General features: G+C 44.4%; 1 protein-coding gene across 1 annotated transcript; it reads right to left on the minus strand.

The window, feature by feature from the left end:
• Nucleotides 1–4,773: 4,773 nt before the first annotated feature.
• Tgoln2 (trans-golgi network protein 2) lies at nucleotides 4,774–9,757 on the minus strand. The gene is made up of 5 exons (XM_021190774.1): nucleotides 9,428–9,757; nucleotides 8,847–9,218; nucleotides 8,199–8,776; nucleotides 6,942–7,025; nucleotides 4,774–5,389 (listed from the first exon to the last, which is right to left on the minus strand). The coding sequence occupies exons 1-5, from the start codon at nucleotides 9,471–9,473 to the stop codon at nucleotides 5,384–5,386; spliced, it is 1,086 nt and encodes a 361-aa protein (XP_021046433.1). The 5' UTR covers nucleotides 9,474–9,757; the 3' UTR covers nucleotides 4,774–5,383.
• Between the last annotated feature and the right edge of the window lie 9,995 nt (nucleotides 9,758–19,752).

Here is a 19,752-nt window from a genome sequence, read left to right on the forward strand (position 1 = left end):
CTCTTGTTAAGTCAAGCCTTTTTTTACCTTGCATCTACTGAAGGCCTAGTGTGAGCTACATCACCTTGATGTCTCATGAAGAATGTTCCCATGCCTTTCCTACACCCAACTCCAAGCTACGATCAGGCACACAGAACCCCTGAGGGTGTTGGCTACTGGAATAGGTTGGTTCAGTCCTACCTTGAAGCCTTTGGCTCCTCCTCACTCTCGTATTGTGATGCTCTGTACTGTTTTTGTTTTTTGTTTTGTTTTGGGGTTTTTTTTTTTTGGGGGGGGGGGTTCAAGACAGGGTTTCTCTGTATAGCCCTGGCTATCCTGGAACTCACTTTGTAGATCAGGCTGGCCTGGAACTCAGAAATCCACCTGCCTCTGCCTCCCGAGTGCTGGGATTAAAGGCATGTGCCAACACGCCCGGCGATGCTCTGTACTGTTAAGGGAAAGTGTGGACTTGGAGTAGCAACTCCCTCCAAGTGCCAGACCCAAGAAACCCTCAGCTTTAAGTTTTTCCTGATAGAAGAAAGTTAAAGGAACACACCAAAAGATACCACTGCCAATGAAATGTCCTATACACTAGCCAGCTGAGATCCTGACTAGAGAATGGCCAGGCTGGCAGCGAGGGGATAGGAATGGAGACACTGGGTCTCAAAGAGGACACCCACTGTGCACCAAGCCTAGACACGACAGCATTTGTAGTTACTGGTACATAGTCAGACTGAGTTATGAGGCCGGGCGGCGCTGGCACAGGCCTCTAACCCCAGCACTCAGAAGACAGGGGCAGACACTGCTCTGTGAATTTGAAGCCAGCCTAGTTTATGAAGCAAGTCCAGGGCAGCCAGAGCGCTGTTACACAGAGAAACCCTGTCTTGAAAAACAAAACAAAACACCAAATCAAACCAAAACCTGAGTATTGTTTTCTAAAATGCTTGGAGTCAGAATTCTTTCAGATTTTGTAGTATTTGCATACACGTGAGATAACTTGGGGAATGGGACCCAGAACTAAACCACAAATTCATTTGTTTCATAGGTATAAACCTGGCACAACATCTTATGTAATACTTTGAAAAACTGAGCATTCTGACCTGTCACATGAGTTCATGCTATAATTTAAAAAGCTTGCTTTGGGGCTGGTGAGATGGCTCAGCGGGTAAGAGCACCCAACTGCTCTTCCAAAGGTGCAGAGTTCAAATCCCAGCAACCACATGGTGGCTTACAACCATCCTTAACAAGACCTGACTCCCTCTTCTGGTGTGTCTGAAGACAGCTACGGTATATTTACTTATAAATAAATCTTTAAAAAAAAAAATTGCTTTGATTTCAGAATAGGGATGCTCTACCTATATGAATAAATGAGAAGGTGGATAAAAGTTAAAAACCTTTCACTTATGTTAAACAAGTACCAATTTTAGTCTGCTTAAATATAGTATTAATACATATAACGTTTCAATGCTCTGATATCCGAAATTTATTGATTTCTCTTCAATAATGACATGAAACTATGCTGTGATTCCATTTACAGAAGCTCAGTAAAATATACTGAAAAATACTTACTGCCACAGTAAGTTTTAAAAAAATAAAATTAAGCCATTACAGTTAAGTTACAAAAAAGGTCAAAATACCAAACATGGCTAACAGTGGCAATCTAACTGGGAACACGAGACAAGGAAAAGAATTTCAACATTTACTCACTTAACATGGTAGTCTGAATTAAATTCCTAACAGTGTGAGGAGGCCAGCTCATGGGTAGTTTGCTATGCTATGCAAGCTGAGATCCAAACTAACAGTTTCTAAGCTAGAATACTTAGTGTCACATCTGAGCAGGGAACTAAACAAACAGAGCCAGCTTGATGTATTTACATTTCAACATCTCTTTACAGCTTTCTGCTTTTTTTTTTTTTTTGAGACAAGTTATCAATCATAGTGTAACTTTGGCTGCCTAAACATGGTATTCTAGACTAGGCTGGCCTCATACTCACAGAGATCCTTCTGCCTCTGCCTCTTGAGTGCTGGGATTAAAGGCGAGGGCCACCATGTCTGACTCTTTACAACTTTTTTTTTTTTGGTTTTTCGAGACGGGGTTTCTCCGTATAGCCCTGGCTGTCCTGGAACTCACTTTGTAGACCAGGCTGTCCTCGAACTCAGAAATCCACCTGCCTCTGCCTCCTGAGTGCTGGGATTAAAGGCGAGGGCCACCACCACCCGGCTTCTTTACAGCTTTCTTAAGGCAATGCCAAACAGAACCTCCCTAGGGCCTGGCGCACCCTTCTCTGCTTTCGAATGGCTCATGATATGTGCAAAGCATACCATGCCCTAAAGAAAAAAAAAGAAAGTGCATCACTACCAGAGGAACCCTGAAGGATACAGAGTTTTGTTTCTAGGAGAAAACATGTAGCACATTTTGTTAGTTGTCCAGAACTGGCTTCTATAATCCATAGCAGGTAAAGAAACTATTAACAGTTATCCCTCAAGCAGGTTCCCTTTAAGAAATTGCCCTTAGCCAAACATTGAGGAGAGCAAGCTCAGAAAAGTCCACAAGAGTGCTGCTTGAGGCTTCATATACTTCTTACATGCCAGCCCAATCCCTGGTATAGACACCTCAGCTGGACCACTACCATCCACACACACTCTAGCAAATATGCTTCAAGTATTCTACCTTCAAAAAACAAACCAAAAAAACAAAAACCCAAAAAATTCTAAAAAGAACTTTTCTTTGGTGGGAGCCATTTCCTTCAGTGCAACTTCTCAAGTGAACACAAATCCTATTGTACTCTGTCAGCACAAGGAACATATGTCAGCAGCCAGAAGAGGGTGAGGCTTTGCAGACTCTGGCAATCCTTCACATGTCTGTCTGTCCACTCACTGTCAATCTTTGTTACTAAAAATCAACCTTTCTTCCTGCCCTTCAAGGGCAAAAGCCACAAGTATAAGGTCATAGCAAGCAGTAGCCAGGAAGAGCTATGCGAGCCCCGTTTCAGCTACACCTCCAAGAGGAAATTTGACCCCTAAGGTCTCTGGCTGATAGAACAATGCCAATGGCTGTCTCTCAGAGCTCAGTTTTCTTGGGGGAGATCATGGAACATCAGAAATATGTCACACTGCAGTTCCAAGATGAGAGTGACAGTAAGCTATCAGTGTGGAATGGAAAAAGCCAATCAAGTGTGTTGAATCTAGGAAGAAACACTATGCATATTCCAGACACAAAGACCTGAGCAAGCTGAAAGAAGGGGGAGCGCCCTCAAAAAGCTGTGACACACAGACACGATGGGGCAGAGACAGAGGCAGAGGCAGAGGCAGAGGCAGAGGCAGAGGCAGAGGCAGAGGCAGAGGCAGAGGCAGAGGCAGAGGCAGAGGCAGTGCCGGGCAGTGAAGCCAAGGAGGAATCTGTAGTCTAGAATACAACAGACTGAAGCTTCAGACCAGAGAACATTCTGGAATGATCAATGTTTCCAAAACTCGTAAGGAGTTCCTGAAACCTGAAAATTAGCGGAGAGTATACCTAGATATAATTTCTTAAAAAACAGAAACAAAAACAGAAAAAACAAATTGGACTTCTGTGATGATAAAAATGTTATTAGTTTATAGTGTGGAGTTTTCAGATGATTAAAGAAACTGAAGGATAGATAGAGAAACATCATAGATACAAGAGAGAAACTCTGGTTGTGTGACAACTAGACAATGTGGCTGAGTTATTTAGCATATAGCAGAACTGGGTTCTTGGGAAGGAGGCCAAAGAAAATATGAGAGTCACAGAGAGGATAAAGAACGGATGGATTTATTGAGACAGTCAAAGCAATAGAGACCTGGGCACCCTCCCCCACCCCCATGAGATAAGGCAAAGGACAATTTGCAAGAGACAACCAGAATGTCAACATGCATAGGCCCGGCATCCAACATTACCAAGGGTTACAAGCTGTGAAAATGAGCTGTTGAATTTGGTGATCTGTTAACTGAGTAACCTTGAGAAACAGGAGAAAAACAGACCAAGGAAACCCTGCAAATGTCAGGAAGAGGAGGGAAGGCGATAGAAGTAACACCAACTAGAACAGGATAGGTATGGGCGTGCATACAGGCTATAAGGAAGGTGTTCATTCAGAGGTGTACAAACAGGTCTAGAGAGAAAGAAAAAATGGAAGTGTGAACTAAAGAGGTGTTAGGGAAAGCTAAAGGAGACTGAAAAAGGCTTGGAAAAAAGTAACAGAAGACCTGTGGACAGTTGAGACAGTTGAGAGTAGTCATGGCCTTGTTTCTAGAGTGCCACCTGCCAAGAATACAAACTTCAACTTCAAGCACATGCTGCAGTCAGCACTGGAAAAGAACCCCAAGACCATTTCTTCCTTAGGCTGATTTCCCCAACAGCACAGGAGTCCTATTGTTCTTCTTCTCATTCTCTCTGCATCCCTGAGATTAGCTGAGACTTTTCTCTCCATAGACGTAACCATACAGCCTGAAATAAAATGTTAGACACAGCATAATCCAAGACACCATTCTTCAGTAAACTCAGGGAACCTATTTAGTTTCCTACAGTTTCATGAACAGATATGACAGGATAGGAGAGATTTTCCTTATTCCCTGCACCTCTTAAACAGCAAGGAGTGTGGAGAATGCAGTTAGTTTCTAAAGATCTAATTATTGCAGGCAATAAAAGCAAAACTCAATTTGTAGAAAACCTCTTTCCTTCATACTAAATCCTTCCTATGTGTTTTCTTCCACAAAACATGAACCTGCCCCTTTCCAGGAAGTTCCTATTGGGGTGACTGTATGCAAGAACACACTTGCTCAATGATCATTTTAAGAAATCCCATGAAACAGTGATTTTACTTTCAGAAGCCTCGAGTCCCTTTTATGCTAGTACAATTAGAGTGCACACTTTCAGAGAAATATACAGACTGTCAGCTGGATCAGACTTTAACACTCTCTAACCTCCTAGTTTGGTTTTCAGCTGAGGCCTCTGTAGAGAGTAAGTATTCAACCCCGTCTCTGCCCATCAGCATCCCACGTAACCATCTTGTACATCTTGTCTAGAAAGCTCCTCTCTACAGTTTGCGCCTAGAGTTACAAAGTTAAAGAGGCTGTGGGAGGGTGGTCCATCGTATGGCCTGCCTAAGGTGGGGGTCTTCCTTTGGTCACATCCATGTTTCCACGTTCCTTCCACTTGCACCCCAAGGAAGAAAGGATGATGGAACACGTCGGCATACAAGGAACACAAAAGTAAATAAAACATCACCAGAGGACAATGTCATCAAAGTGCCGGTGCAAAACCTGAAGCAATCCCAACCCTGCCAGCCCAGACTTGCCACCAAACCCCAGAGGAGGTCACAGTCTTTTCATTTCTCTTGATTGGGAACAGATCAGCAGGAGGACAAGGTTCTTGCAGACAAATTAAAGATCAAAGCTGAAATGAGAACAACACATTCGGTTGATAACTCTCATCTTTTTCAGGGAAATATGTCAGTAAGACAAAGTCATCCACCGCCATGAAACAGTTAATAAATAATAAAAGTTAATAAAAGTGCATGAGTCACGTTAGTGAGTTTTAAAGTCAATTAGAAATAAGATATGTACCTGGAAGTCATACATTTAGCTAATATGGTGGCTCATTATCTGTAATCCCAGCACTCAGGCTGAGGCAGAAGATTATGAATTTTAGGTCAGCAAAGATTATATCATGAGTCTTAAGCTACAGTGAGAGATTATCTCAAAATTAATTGATTAATTACTTGCTGATAGGAGAGTAAGAGGCATTCTCTTCAGCAGGGCAGCCACCGGATAAGGTGCCCATGCTCCTGGGAACAACCCCCATGAAACTCACTGGGCGACTTATGAAAAGTAAGCTGGAGAGATGGCTAAGCACCTAAGAGCACATGCTGCTCTTGCAAAGGAGTGGAGTTTGTTTCCCAGCTCCTACATAGTGGCTCACAACTGTCCTTAACCTTAGTTCTAGGGATCCAACTACCTCTTCTGGCCTTTACTGGCACCATGCACATATATGGTACACCACATTTGATGGTGGGCAGATAGAATTACTGGCTTCTACTTTGTACTCTCCTATATTATTCTGAATAATTTTCATGTGTATTGCTTTCTTCCCACTAAAACAAAATTAAGGAAGAAAAATTGTCAGTTATCAAGGAAAGTAGTAGAGCTGGAGCTAACTGTGAGGCCGACCTGTTTTTACACATGTTCTGAGCTGAGTGGGTTGCTCTATACTGCTGTGAACTCTTCCCTGTAGGAACCATTTCCATCTCAGTCATCAACTGTTCTTGTCACTGCCCATCTTGTTGCTTAACAGAACAGAGCAGGAGCCTGTTGTAGCCACCTAGACTATACAGTTATCTGTGGGGAGAACCTTCTCCAGTTCCTCTACTGTTGGATGGGAGAAAGGCTCCTCTCCTGGCAGAGGCAGACTGGCCACAATCAGGAGGACCAGCCCACTGTAAGTTTACTTGAGGCCTATGTGCTTCTGTGCTCATATGCTTTGAGGGAGTTGTGAGCTAGGGCTTTGCTACCCCAAGTATGGCCAAGCAGCCTTTGGTGATCCCGCCAAAATGAGAATGGATATGTTCTATCCCATACTCAGTGAATCAGACTTGGCTTTTATCACAATATTCAGTGTTTAACACAGTATTTGTGTGACCAGAGCTGAAATAGTAAAAAAAAAAAAAGTGTTTACAAATGTACAGGGTCACTGTCAGGTGCTAGTGTTGCCTCTGAATGGAGATTTAGGGAGAAAACCGACAAAAATCACACTCCCAGGCAGATCTGTTTATCTGTCAAATGTGAAAATATTGAAAGACCTCTTTATCTCTACCTCTGTAGATATATATGCAGTGTATGGATGGTCCTATTTGCAGTCTTCAAGGGCTAGGGACAATGGCTGCAGCACCCCCAGAATTGGCCCACCTGAAGCTGTGTATCCCTCCTAGGCCTGGCCCCCCCTTTCTCACCTTTAGGTTCAAACGCTGGTAGTCACTGGCCTTCGGCCTCCGAGTGACTTTGGATCTTTTCCCTTCCAGAGCAAAAGCAATAATCTGAGGGAAGGACAAAGAAAACAGAATAACATTTGACTCTGTAATGCTGTACTTCATTCAGTTCCTGAAGCCAGAAGCAGTAACCTAGATCCACAGAGAGGCCTGTTTAATCACACACCACACCACACTCACACACACACTCTCTCACACACACACACAAAAACCACACTTTCTTTTCAGTGCTGGAGTGCAATCATGGCCTTGCACTATAGTAGAACTGTCTAGCATGCAGGTCGCCTGTGTTCAACCTCCAACACCACAAAAGTAATAAATTGTAAAGATTTTAAAAGGGGTTTGGTTATAACAAAATCCTTTATACTACTTAATAGGGACTAAGAGATGGAGGCTGAAGCCTGTGGAAATCTATATGATTTAATTGTGGGGATAGAGTTAAAGGTCTGCCAGTTCTTTTGCCAAAGAGTTCTAGGTTTAGGGGCGGGGATAATTACTGATTGTTTCCTATACACAAACACATGCTTTGTGCCCACACATTTTCTCTAATTTACTGCTCTCATCATGGACATTTAGATGTAAATGAAGAATATACACTCTTCATTCTTTATGAATTCTTTATGCCCAATGGCTATCACAAATTGAACTCTTCAATAAGTCAAGTTACTGAAATTGTCTTCTAAGTCTCATGGCTCAGTAGGAAATATAATAATTTTGTCATTAGAGTTGTTTCTTAAGTTGTTTCATGGGTAACACTTTAACCCCAAAGATGTATACATTTGTGCAATTCTAACTCTTGTGGGTTGGCTTTCTACTTCCGGTGTTAGAGACTATGTAACTGAAAACATTCTTCCTGCCTCCAGATGGAAGATGGTTGGAATAGAAGCTAGAAATGGTAAACTATTTTAAGCCTGGAAAAGGGGGAAGAGGTCTACATATCAAGACGCTGGGAATGATCTGAGTTCCAAGTTATGGGAGGGGAATCACAATTAGGTCAGGTCATGATTCATGTCCAACTTGGCACTTTACAGTAGAACTGAGAGGAAACAGGTCACATGATGAAAACACCTGATTTACAAAACTTGGTTTTGTAAGCCCTAGCAGGGTCTATGGAAAAACCAAGATGATCTTAAAATTCTCAGAGCTCACAGGCAGATGACTGACAGATAGCTGTCCATGAACAAAGAACTTAGGGTTCTGGAAATCCCAGTCCCCTCTTACCTTTCGTTTGTTGTGGTAAGCAATATAGAGGACAGCAACAAGAACAGCAGCGGTCACCAGGTATGCAAAGAAGTGGCTGCTCTCTGCACTGCTGTTTCCAGAACTGTCCTTATACAGGTCATCCTTCTCATTCTTCATAGAATCTGTAAGTGTCCCCTCTTGGTTCTCACTGGAGGAAGGGCCCAACACCTTTTCATTCTCTTCTTCAAGTGGTGAGCCTTCTTCCGGCTCTGTACCACCCTCTTCAATCTCCTTGGTTTCCACATCTTCAGTGGGCTCTGACAACTTATCTCCTTTCTCTGGCTTTAAAGAGAAGTCAGCGTCCCCTGCCAGTGTTTCCCCGGATTCAGTTTTGGAAGTAAGTGTTGGTTTTTGTTCTTTTTCAGTTGGCTGGATTTTGTTAGTCTTCGTAGTCTCCGTATCTGGGGAGACTTTGGAGATGGGCTTGTCCAAATCAACTTTTGTGGACTTGTCAGAATCATCTTCTGTGGGCTGGCCAGACGCTCCTCCCGTGGGCTTATGAGAATCACCTCCCGTGGGCTGGCCAGACTCTCCTCCCGTGGGCTTATGAGAATCACCTCCCGTGGGCTNGAGAATCACCTCCCGTGGGCTGGCCAGACTCTCCTCCCGTGGGCTTATGAGAATCACCTCCCGTGGGTTTGCCTGAATCTTCTGTGGAACTCTGATCAGACTTTTCCGGTTTGGGGTTGACTGGTGAGAGCTGCTTTGCAGTTTCGTTCAACTCGGTACCCGCTGTCTCGGGCTGCCTTCTGGAATCACCCAAACTGAGATCGGTCGCAGCGATCGGAGAACCAGGTTCCGCCTTACTGAAAACTGCTGCCGAAGTCGTCTTGTCCTGGCCTTCTTTATCCGACCTCTGCCCCTGACCGGTCGCCTGGTTAGAAGACTCAGGAGGCAGGGACTTGGAGGACTGTTTGGGGTCGCTACCTATGGAATGCTGAATCGGAGGATTTTCTCCACCTGAGCTGGCGTCTGTCTTAATAACGGACGGCAGAGCTCCTGAAACAAAAAAAGCAGTAAGTCCTCGGAAGAAGAAAAGGGGGACTGACTTCTAAGAGACTAGCGGTGATGGCCGAATGGAAAGGCGGAGATGGCTAGAGCAGGGTCGGGTCAGGCAAGAAAAACGCCGGCTCCCGTGGCGACCCACCAAGGTGAAGAATGGGGAACCTAAGGGGGAGAGTGAGCTGGGCTGGGGTGGGGGTCCTTACTCGCCACCGCGACACTCAGCAGGAGCAACGCAACCTGGAACCGCATCCTGCAGTCTGTGCTTCCGCCCTCTGCTGACGTGAGAGCGGCGCGCGGGGTTTTCCCGAGCGTAGCCCCTCCCTTTCCGGCGGGCTGTTTCTCTTCCGGCGCAGCCCCGCCTTAGGGGTGGGGCTACCGGGCGACGGCTGCCGCTGGCAGTGTGTTCCGGTAGGGAGCCGGAAGTCAAGCCCAGCTTTTTATCCCCCCTCCCGGCCCCTCTCTTTCTCAGCGGTCGGGAGGTGGGGAGCTCAGCAACCTCGTTCTTGTTCACTTGGCCTCGTACTTGGGAAACTGTCGCGACCGGCTGGTGCTGCGTCGCCTCTCTCTGCTTATGATGTGTCGTGGGGCCGGGCGCCTCTTTGTCGCATCCTCTGCTCGTGTTTCTAACCTCTCCCGTTGCTGATGGTGCTTTCTCACTCACACACACACACACTCTCTCTCACACACACACACACACACACACACACACACACACACACACACACACACACACACAAATGTACTCTTGTCTTCAGCACTTGCCCATCTAGAAGCAAACACACTTCATCCTGATCCTAATCCCTTTCTTGGCGGTACCCAGGGCCCTCTGAATTTACCAAGGTTTTTGGCTCCTTGTTTGTTCTTCTGAATTTCTATGTGTTTGAAACCATATTGCTATGTGGGCACTGCCTGCCTCCTGAGTGTTTGGGATTACAGGTCCCTCGCCACGTCCCTATTGGGCTATTTAAGAAATAAAATATCAGCCGGGCGTGGTGGCGCACGCCTTTAATCCCAGCACTTGGGAGGCAGAGGCAGTCGGATTTCTGAGTTCGAGGCCAGCCTGGTCTACAGAGTGAGTACCAGGACAGCCAAGGCTATACAGAGAAACCCTGTCTCGAAAAAAAAAAAAAAAAAGAAATATCAAAGATTTACCCGTTTTACTTGTGAATGTGTATCTGCCACCTGTGTGTAGGTGCTCTTGGAGGCTAGGTGAGGGCATCGGGTGCCCTAGAGCTAGAGTTTCAAGCGTTTCGAACTCTGTGGGTGTTGGAAACTGAACTCTGCTCCTGTGGGAGAGCAGCAAGCCCTGAGCCATCTCTCCAATCCAGGAAGTAAGCTACCTTGTTACGCAACAGGAAGACCTTGAATTTCTGATCTTCCTACTGGCTTGTATCTCCAATTTATGTGGTACTAGCAATCAAATCGTGGTTCTGTGCACTCTAGACAAACACTGTCTCATTCACCACATATATGTTCTTTTTCTTTTCGAGACAGGGTTCTTCTGTTTAACAGAACTTGCTCTGTAGACCAGGCTAGCCTTGCACTCACAGAGATCCATCTACCTCTGCCTCCTGAGTGCTGGATTAAAGGCATTCACCACCACACTTGGCTCAAGCAACACATTCTTTAAATATAAATACATAAATAAAAGATTTGTTTTATTTATTACATGTGAGTACACTGTAGTTGTCATCAGACACCAGAAGAGGGAATCAGGTCTTGTTACAGATGATTGTGAGCCACCATATGGTTGCTGGGATTTGAGCTCAGTACCTCTGGAAGAGCAGTCAGTGCTCTTTGTTTTTTGGTTTTTCGAGACAGGGTTTCTCTGGCAGTCAGTGCTCTTAACCACTGAGCCATCATTCCAGCCCAAGCAACACATTCTTATAATACAAACAACAAAGCAGAATTTTAAAAGAAATATATTTAAAAACTTTTTTTAGAGAGCCAGGTGATGGTGGGACACCCCATTAATCCCAGCACGCAGGAGGCAGAGGCAGGCAAATCTCTGAATTCGAGGCCAGCCTGATCTACAGAGTGAGTTCCAGGACAGCCAGGGTTACACAGAGAAACTCTTTCTTGAAAAACAACGGGGGGGGGGGGCGGTATAGGGAACTTTCGAGATAGCATTTGAAATGGAAATAAAATATTAATAATAATAAGGAAAAAAAGAAAAAAGAAGAAAAACAACAGCAACAGACATCTTTAGAGTCTAGAGAGATGGTTCAGTGCTTAAGGACACTGACTACTCTTCCGGAGGACCCACATTCATCCCTGGAGCTCACAAGCTACCTGACAACGTTCTATATTCCAGTTTCAGGAGAGCTGACAATGTCTTTTGGCCCACAGTCACAGCACACATGAGGTATACACAGTCACTGCACACGTGAGGTATACAGACATACATGTTGGTAAACCACACACCCACTTTAAATGTGCTTGCTCTCTGCTTGTCTGTGGATTCCTGTTTGCAGTCGTTTCCTGGGTCCTCATCTATGGTAGTGCTGGCTGGTTTAAACAAGTTGCTTGAAGTCATTTATGAACATTTGCCAGGCTAGGTATTTCATAAATACTGATTTAACGAGTAGTCTCAACATCTATGTTCATTTTTTTTTTCTTTGTCATTTTCAAGACAGGCTCTCATTCTGCAGCCATAGCAGGCCTGGAACTCACTCCACAGTACAGCAGACCTTGAACTGGCATCAGTCTTCCTGCCTCTGCCTTGAAAATCCTGAGATTACTGTTGTGTGCCACCATGCTGGGTTCTATGGCCCTCAATATTCTGGAGGTTTAAGATAGAGGATCTTTTAAATACAGTGTATTGTTATTTTATGTATGTGGCTGTTTTGCCTCCATTTATGCCTCTGCATTATGTGCCTGTCTGGGGCCAAAGGAAGCCAGAGAGAACTCTTGAGAGCCTCTGGAACTGCGGTTAAAGATGGTTCTGAGCCAGCATATGGGTGCTAGAAATTGTACCTGGGTCAGAAGAGCAGCCAGAGCTCTTAACCTCTGAGCAATCTCTCCAGCCTCAGAGGCAAAGGATCTTTTGAACAATCAAATTTTGGAGGCCAGTCTGAAGAACAAAGTAAGACTTGGTCTCAAATATACCTAAATAAAGAAGACTTTAATCTGATAAAGCATGCAATCTGGTGAGGCAGATAAATAGATATTTGTCCACGTTTGCTGTAATCGTTAATTTTGATTGTCCCCTTAATGGGATTTAGAATCATCATGGAGAGAAATCCCTGGGCATGCCTGTAAGGGATTATCTAGGTTAGGTTAATTGAGGGGAGAAGACCCACTCTGTATGGGGACATTAGTATTTCATGTGCTGGAGTCCTGGACAGAATAAAATGGAAAACAAGCTGAGCACAGTATACAGTTCATGCCTCTCTGCTTCCTGGTGATGGAGTCAGTGTAACCAGCTCCCTCCTACCCCTGCTGCCATGATTACCCTACCATGATGCACTGTGTACTCTAGTCCTGCATGGCTGAACGTTTTCAAATTTCAGAAAATAGTACATGGCACAAACAGTTTCAGAAACAAGGGCTTTTCCTAATACATGAATACAAATCCCCACAAAGAGCTCCTCACAGCTCCTCCCACCCCTCTCTTCCTACCCCCTCATCTTACTTAGCTGAGGAGAGAATAAAGATCACAAGAGATATGAGAAGTCTACCAGCTCCTTTCAGGAACCGGACTGTAGCTCAGGGGTAGAGTGCTGCCTGCCTGACATGACTTGATTCGGGCTCCAGAACTAAAAAAAAAAAAAAAAAAGCCTCCTTTAGAATGTTGACTCTGCCTTGGCTGGAGGAAGTGAACTGGTAAATGAATCTGTTTGTAAAAGAAAATTCTGTCTGCCTGCTTTGAGACGAATGTTTGACTAACATTTAAGGATATTGGCTTAGTGTGGGTGTGGGTGGGTGGGGAGGGCAGTGGCAAATAATTAAACCTGACCTGGTGTCCCCGTTACCAGGCAGGGCAGGGGAGAAGTCCTGATCACATAGATCTCCCGGGCATTTGTATTTTATCTATAAACAGTAAAGAAACCATTGAAGAGGTTTAAGTAAGGGCAAGGTTTAATCAGATTGGAGAATGTTGGGACATTACTCTGGCTGTTTCAGAAAGAATTGGCTTGGGAAGAAGGGAAAAGGATCTGGGTGTATCATTTAGGAGATTGTCGCAATATCTCAAGCAGTGGACATGCCCAGGGAGAATGACGGAAATGTTCAGAGTGGAGAGGGCACTGGGACATGGCACTAACATTCTTCCGAGATAGATTGGAAAGGAAGCAGAAGGAAGATGGGGAGGGTGGAAGAGGTGCCTTTTCGGAGGTGGGGTCTGCCAGTGGAGAGCCAGGCATGGTCGACTGGCAGATAGATGAATTTGCTTCTGGCCACTTGATTATTACTTTGGCTTATCTTCTCTCAGGATGATTGTGATAGCCAAGAGGAGAGGCCAGGATAGAAGTGTGAGCATGCAGCACAAATACAGGAGTCATTTTCCTTTTTTTTTTCCCCCCTGAGACAGGGTTTCTCTGTTTAGCCCTGGCTGTCCTAGAACTCACTCTGTAGAACAGGCTGGCCTCAAACTCAGAGATCCTCCTGCCTCTGCCTCTCAAGTGCTGGGACTAAAGGTGTGCGCCACCACGCCCAGGAGCCATTTTTCTCAGCACTGTTTAAAATATCATTGGTAATTGTTTCAGTAAAACTAACGTACATGTTTATTATAATTGTGACATTTTCTTGTTATTGAACATCCAGATTCTTCTCACCTTCTCACCTGTAGTAACTTTATTATCGGACAGTGGTTAGATTACATGCTTCTAAGATGACAGATACTCAAAAAGATTGAGCAATTTGCTCAGGGCCGTGTTATTTTTATCAAACTTCTGATAACAGGGAACTTTCCTTTTCTTTTTCCTTCCATTCTCTTCATCCCCCGTTGTTCCTCTTATCTCAACATGCTACTGGCACTTCTCTCAGACTCCTGGACTCAAGGGATCCTCCTGCCTCAGCTTCCTTCCTGACTATCGGGTACTACAGTGACCGGCTAGAACAGAGTATTATTTACTTTTTCACATTTGTGTCAGCATACAAGGGACTAGGTAGCATGATGGCATTTTTCAAGCAGAATTTGTGTTGGTTGTTTTGTTTTTTTCCCTCAGCACTGAGAATTCTTAATCTGTCAGAGTGAAAGGAAAAAGAGTTCCTGCATGTGTATGCATGAATGCTTATTTCCCTGTGTGTGTGTGTGTGTGTGTGTGTGTGTGGGCCACAGGACAACCTTGAATGTCATTCCATCATTCCTCAGACATGATCTGTCTTTTACAAGGTCTTGCACCGGTGTAGGACTGGCCAGTAAACCTCAGGATCTACCAATCAGCATCTCTCCAGCCGTGGGAACTCAAACACTGGCTGCTTTTTAACTTGGGTTCTGAGTGGTGAAATCCAGCCCCCTGCTTGTAAGGCGAGTGCTTTACTGACTGAGCCATCTTCCTCTTGATTTATTCACTAACTTGTAAGCATGTCTGTGTACTGTGTGCATGCGGTGCTGTGGAGGTTTCAGGCCCCCTGGGACTTGAGTAACAGACTGTTGTGAGCTTCTACATGGATACTGACGATTGCAGTCGGGTTTTTTGGGAAGGTAATAAGTATTCAACTGCTCAGCTATCTCTTCAGGCTCTGTTTGTTGAGACTAGGTCTCACTAAATTGTTCATACTGGCCTCCTGATCCTCCTGCCTCAGCCTCCGTAAGTCAACATACCTGGGTCCTTACTGTTATTCTTTAATACTTAATTCCTGCACAAATAGTTCACATGAATGTGGGCTATTACTTCTGTACTTTAGGTGTTAACTTATGAATTAGAAATAAAATGAAGGGCTGGTGAGATGGCTCAGTGGATAAGAGCACTCGACTGCTCTTCCAAAGGTCCTGAGTTCAAATCCCAGCAACCACATGGTGGCTCACAGCCATCTGTAACGAGATCTGACTCCCTCTTCTGGAGTGTCTGAAAACAGCTATAGTGTACTTACATGTAATAAATAAATAAATAAAACATTAAAAAAAAAAAAAGAAAGAAAGAAAGAAAGAAAATGAAAACCCAGCAAGACCTCTCAGCTGCTAACCATGTTCCCAGCGTCAATGTTCTGACTCCTGCAATCCTTCAGTTGTAGGACAATATGGTCCTGGCATAAGGACATGGAGGTGAACAGAACAGAATTGAGAGTTTAAAAACAAACCTGGTCATTTGCCATTAATTCATTTTGATGAGGGTTGCACCAGGATAGCTAGCCCTCAAGTACACAAAAGATTTGCTATATGTATATCATTAGTATTAGGGAAATATCAATCAAAATCTGTGAAATACTATTTAAGAAAAATTAAGAAATAAATACTGATGAGATTACAGAGGGCCAGTGTGTTGTAAGACCATGGCGACCTGCCAACCAAAAATAATGACACTGAGATCTTTTTTTTTTTTTGGTTTTTCGAGACAGGGTTTCTCTGTGTAGCCCCGGCTGTCCTGGAACTCACTTTGTAGACCAGGCTGGCCTACGAACTCACAAATCCACCTGCCTCTGCCTCCCGAGTGCTGGGATTAAAGGTGTGCGCCACCACGCCCAGCTTGACACTGAGATCTTTTAATAGTTTTAAAGCTTCAGCCTTAACTGGGCAGGCTCTCAACCAGCTCATCTAAGTTAACCTGACCACCCAGCCCCGTCTGATTCCGGGCTCACAGTCACATCCCTCTACTCCTGTTTGGGTGAAAAGACTCCTCCTCCTCCTCCTCCTCCTCCTCCTCCTCCAGAGCTGAGGACTGAACCCAGGGCCTAGACCCTTCTTTTTCTTTTTGTTTTTCCTTCCTTGACTCCCTTCACCCTCCCCACCCCCCCCAGGTCCATTCCACCTATTGGGTGTCAGCTCTTTATAACAACCAATCAGCAATGAGATACATCTGATACAACTCTTAAACAGTCTAAGGATAAAGGATAGTGTGACCTTATTTTTAGAATCTACAAAGCAGGAGGCTGATAATGGGTCATAGTGATTGCAACACCAGAATCTGTTAGCACAGCTCACTGTCATCAGCAATTAACAATGGAATAGATGGAGACACACCTTAATACAATGTGAATGAAGGTCACCTCTATGTGTTCGACCTCAATTAGGAATGTAACATGGCACAGCTGCTAGGAGAAAGTTCATGGCCTCCTTAAGAAGTCAAAATAGCTACTTATGTGACATAGCAGTCTAGTTATGCATCCCCAAAGAGTTAAAAAAAAAACCTCCAACATTTACTTGTATATGAATATACATAGTAATATTATTCATGGAAGCCAGATGGTTCTGGGGATCAAACCCAGGTCCTCTGCAACATGGTTGCAATCAATGTTTGATATTAAATGAATAAATAAGCATAAGGTGGTTTACACTTGCATAGTGGACAGGGAAGGAGGGCGCTTTAGTGGTAGAATGTTTGCTCACTGCTTACAAAGCACAGGGTTCAAATCACAGCACTATCATAATATATACACATACATACACATACATAATACATACATAATACATACATAATACATACATGAGTAATGTGTGATTATAATTGTTACCTCAGCAACTTTTTTATTTCTAAACATGATTTCATTATGTAACCCTGGCTAACCTGGAACCTGCTGATCTAGAACTCAGTTCTTCCTGGCTCTGCCTCCACAATGCTTAACGGTGCAATGGTCACTGCACAGAGCAATTAAGAAACCCCAGTAACACACACACACACACACACACACACACACACACTCTTTGCTGTTTTTCATAGCATGTTTAGCTCTAGCATTGGAGAGGCAGAGGCAGGCATATCTCTGAGCTCAAGGCCAGCCTGCTCTAGATAGTGAGTTCCGGGCCAGCCAAGGCTACATTGTGAGTCTCTGTCAAATAAACAAACAAACAAACATAAAGATCTTATTTATTTGTATATGTCTACGTGTATGACTGTATGTGCCTCTGTTGTACGTGTGGTTGTGCCAGGCATCCTCCACAATCCTTATCTGCTTAACTCTTCAAAGCAGTGTCTCTCCCTAAACTTGGGGCTTGAGTTTTCCTCAGCTAGGCTGAAAAGCCAGCAAGGCACATCAATTCTGTCTGCTTCTCTTGGAGAGCTGGGGTGACAGAGGTGTGAAGGTCAGTTGCATATGTATATGAGGGTGCATGGGATCCTATTACAGATGCTTGTGAGCCACCATGCGGTTGCTGGGAATCAAAACCTCTGGAAGAGCAGTCAGTGCTCTTAACCACTGAGCCATCTCTCCAGCCAGTTGTCTTCTTAATGTGGGTACTGGGATCCAAACTCTGCTTCCCATGACTGTATAGAAAGTGCTCTTCAGTACTGAACCATCTTTGCAGCCCAGCTGGAGAAAGACAGTGGTCCTGATTAAGTGTTGTAAATATACTGAATATTACTTAAAATATTAAATCTTTTTTGTTTTGTTTTGTTTTTTTAAAAAGCAGGATCTCATGTAACCTAAGCTGGCCTATAACTCGTATGTAGCCCATGAGGACAGTAAAACTTGTGTGGTCCTCTTGCCTCTGCCTTCCAAGTGCTGGAATATCTGCACCATATACCTAGTCTTATGTAGTGCTGGGGACTGAATCTTGGGAGTTGTGCATGCTAGCCAAGTGCGATAGCAGCTGGGCTATATCTCTAGCCTTAAAATGTCAAACTGATGTCAAATGCATTTTTCTGTATAAAAAAAAAAAAAAAAAATGGCCTGGTGATGGCGCCTGCCTTCAGTCTGAGCACTTGGGAAGCAGAGAAAAGCAGATCTGAGTTTGAGGCCAAACTGGTCCACAGAGCCAAATACCAGGACAGCCAGGACTACACAGAGAAACTCTGTTTCAAAAATCCAAGAAAAAACAAAAGGGGAATTCTCAGTGGGTAGAGGCAATTGTCACATAAGCCCCAAGGCTGAGCTTTGCCCCTGCAAGGTAGAACTGGCTCCAACAAGTCCTTCGACCACCATAATAGTTTGTTTCCCTACAGTAAACACAACAACAATAATAACATATCATTTTAAATTGGCAGTATTGGGATCAAACTTAAGGCCTTTTATAGCCAGGTCATTGAGATATACCCCCAGCCCTGTCCATTATTTTGAATGGACAAATGAGTCTAAATGACTAAATTATATCTCAAGAAAGCCACTATGAATAACACCAGCCACTAGAAACCATGCTCCTTTGCAATTCTAATAAAAGGGGGTCAGAATCATAAGCAGAATACTTCCACATCAGAAATCTCTTTAAATTAATTGTGAAATTATTAAATTATTATTAAAAAAGATTCACACTTTGGGGCTTCGGTGATCCACTTCACTGGGATTATGTACCTTTAAGATTGGAAGTTGGTAGCCAGGCAGTGGTGGCGCACGCCTTTAATTTCAGCACTTGGGAGGCAGAGGCAGGCGGATTTCTGAGTTCAAGGCCAGCCTGATCTACAGAGTGAGTTCCAGAACAGCCAGGGCTACATAAAGAAACCCTGTCTCGAAAAACCAAAACAAACAAACAAACAAATAAATAAAAAAAAAATTGGAAGTTGGAGGTTAGAGAGAAGACGCTGTGGTTAAGAGCTTTTGTTTTTTGCAAAGGAGTTAAATTTGGCTTCCAACACTCACGGAGTGGAGTATTTTCTTCTATACTGCAGTTCCAGGGGAATTCAAAGCCTTCCGACCGACCACAGCACCAGGCACACACATGGTATACATACATACATACATACATACATACATACATATGGGCAAATGCTCATACACATGAAGTAAAATAAAACAACTGGGGTCGGGGTAGGATTAGAACTTGCTACACCCAGTTGGTAAGCTGTATGACTCTACAATAAGTAGGGTTTCTCTGTGTAGCCCTGGCTGTCCTGGAACTCACTTTGTAGACTAGGCTGGCCTCGAACTCAGAAATCCGCCTGCCTCTGCAGCTAGACAGGAAGGCGGTGGTTTGATTCAACAGAAGGTCTAAAGAAACATCCAGAAACGGTCTTGCAACTGTAATTTTATTTTCTCTTGTGAAAATAAACTGGGAGTTTAAATTGTTCCAAAAACCATAAAAACAAAATGAAATACACACAGAAAAAGCTTGTGAGGTGGTGGTGGGGGAAGGGGCAGAGGGTCTTGGAGCTTCTGCAGATTGTACTAGCACAGACGGAGGTGACAGGAGCCAGACACCAGGGACTGGGGCCCGCCTGCCACTCTGATACTGCCAGGCGGGAAAGAAAACTTGACTGGGCCGCGGAGAGGAACACATTTCTTGAAGGCAGTGGTAGGCACCTTGAGTCCCTTTAAATGTAGGGGTGGGGTGGGGGGGACCATTTCAGAAGGACCTCTTTCCCCACCCCAAGCTGGAGGCCAGGCCGTTGGGGCCCGAAGAGGGAGAGGGGATGATGGTGGGAAACCATGGTCACATGTGGCCACAGCCTTACACTGGGCAGAGGACACAGGGGGTTGAACTGGCGCTGAACACAGG

This window comes from Mus pahari, chromosome 2 (assembly GCF_900095145.1).
Source record: "Mus pahari chromosome 2, PAHARI_EIJ_v1.1, whole genome shotgun sequence".
Classification (NCBI taxonomy): Eukaryota; Metazoa; Chordata; class Mammalia; order Rodentia; family Muridae; genus Mus; species Mus pahari.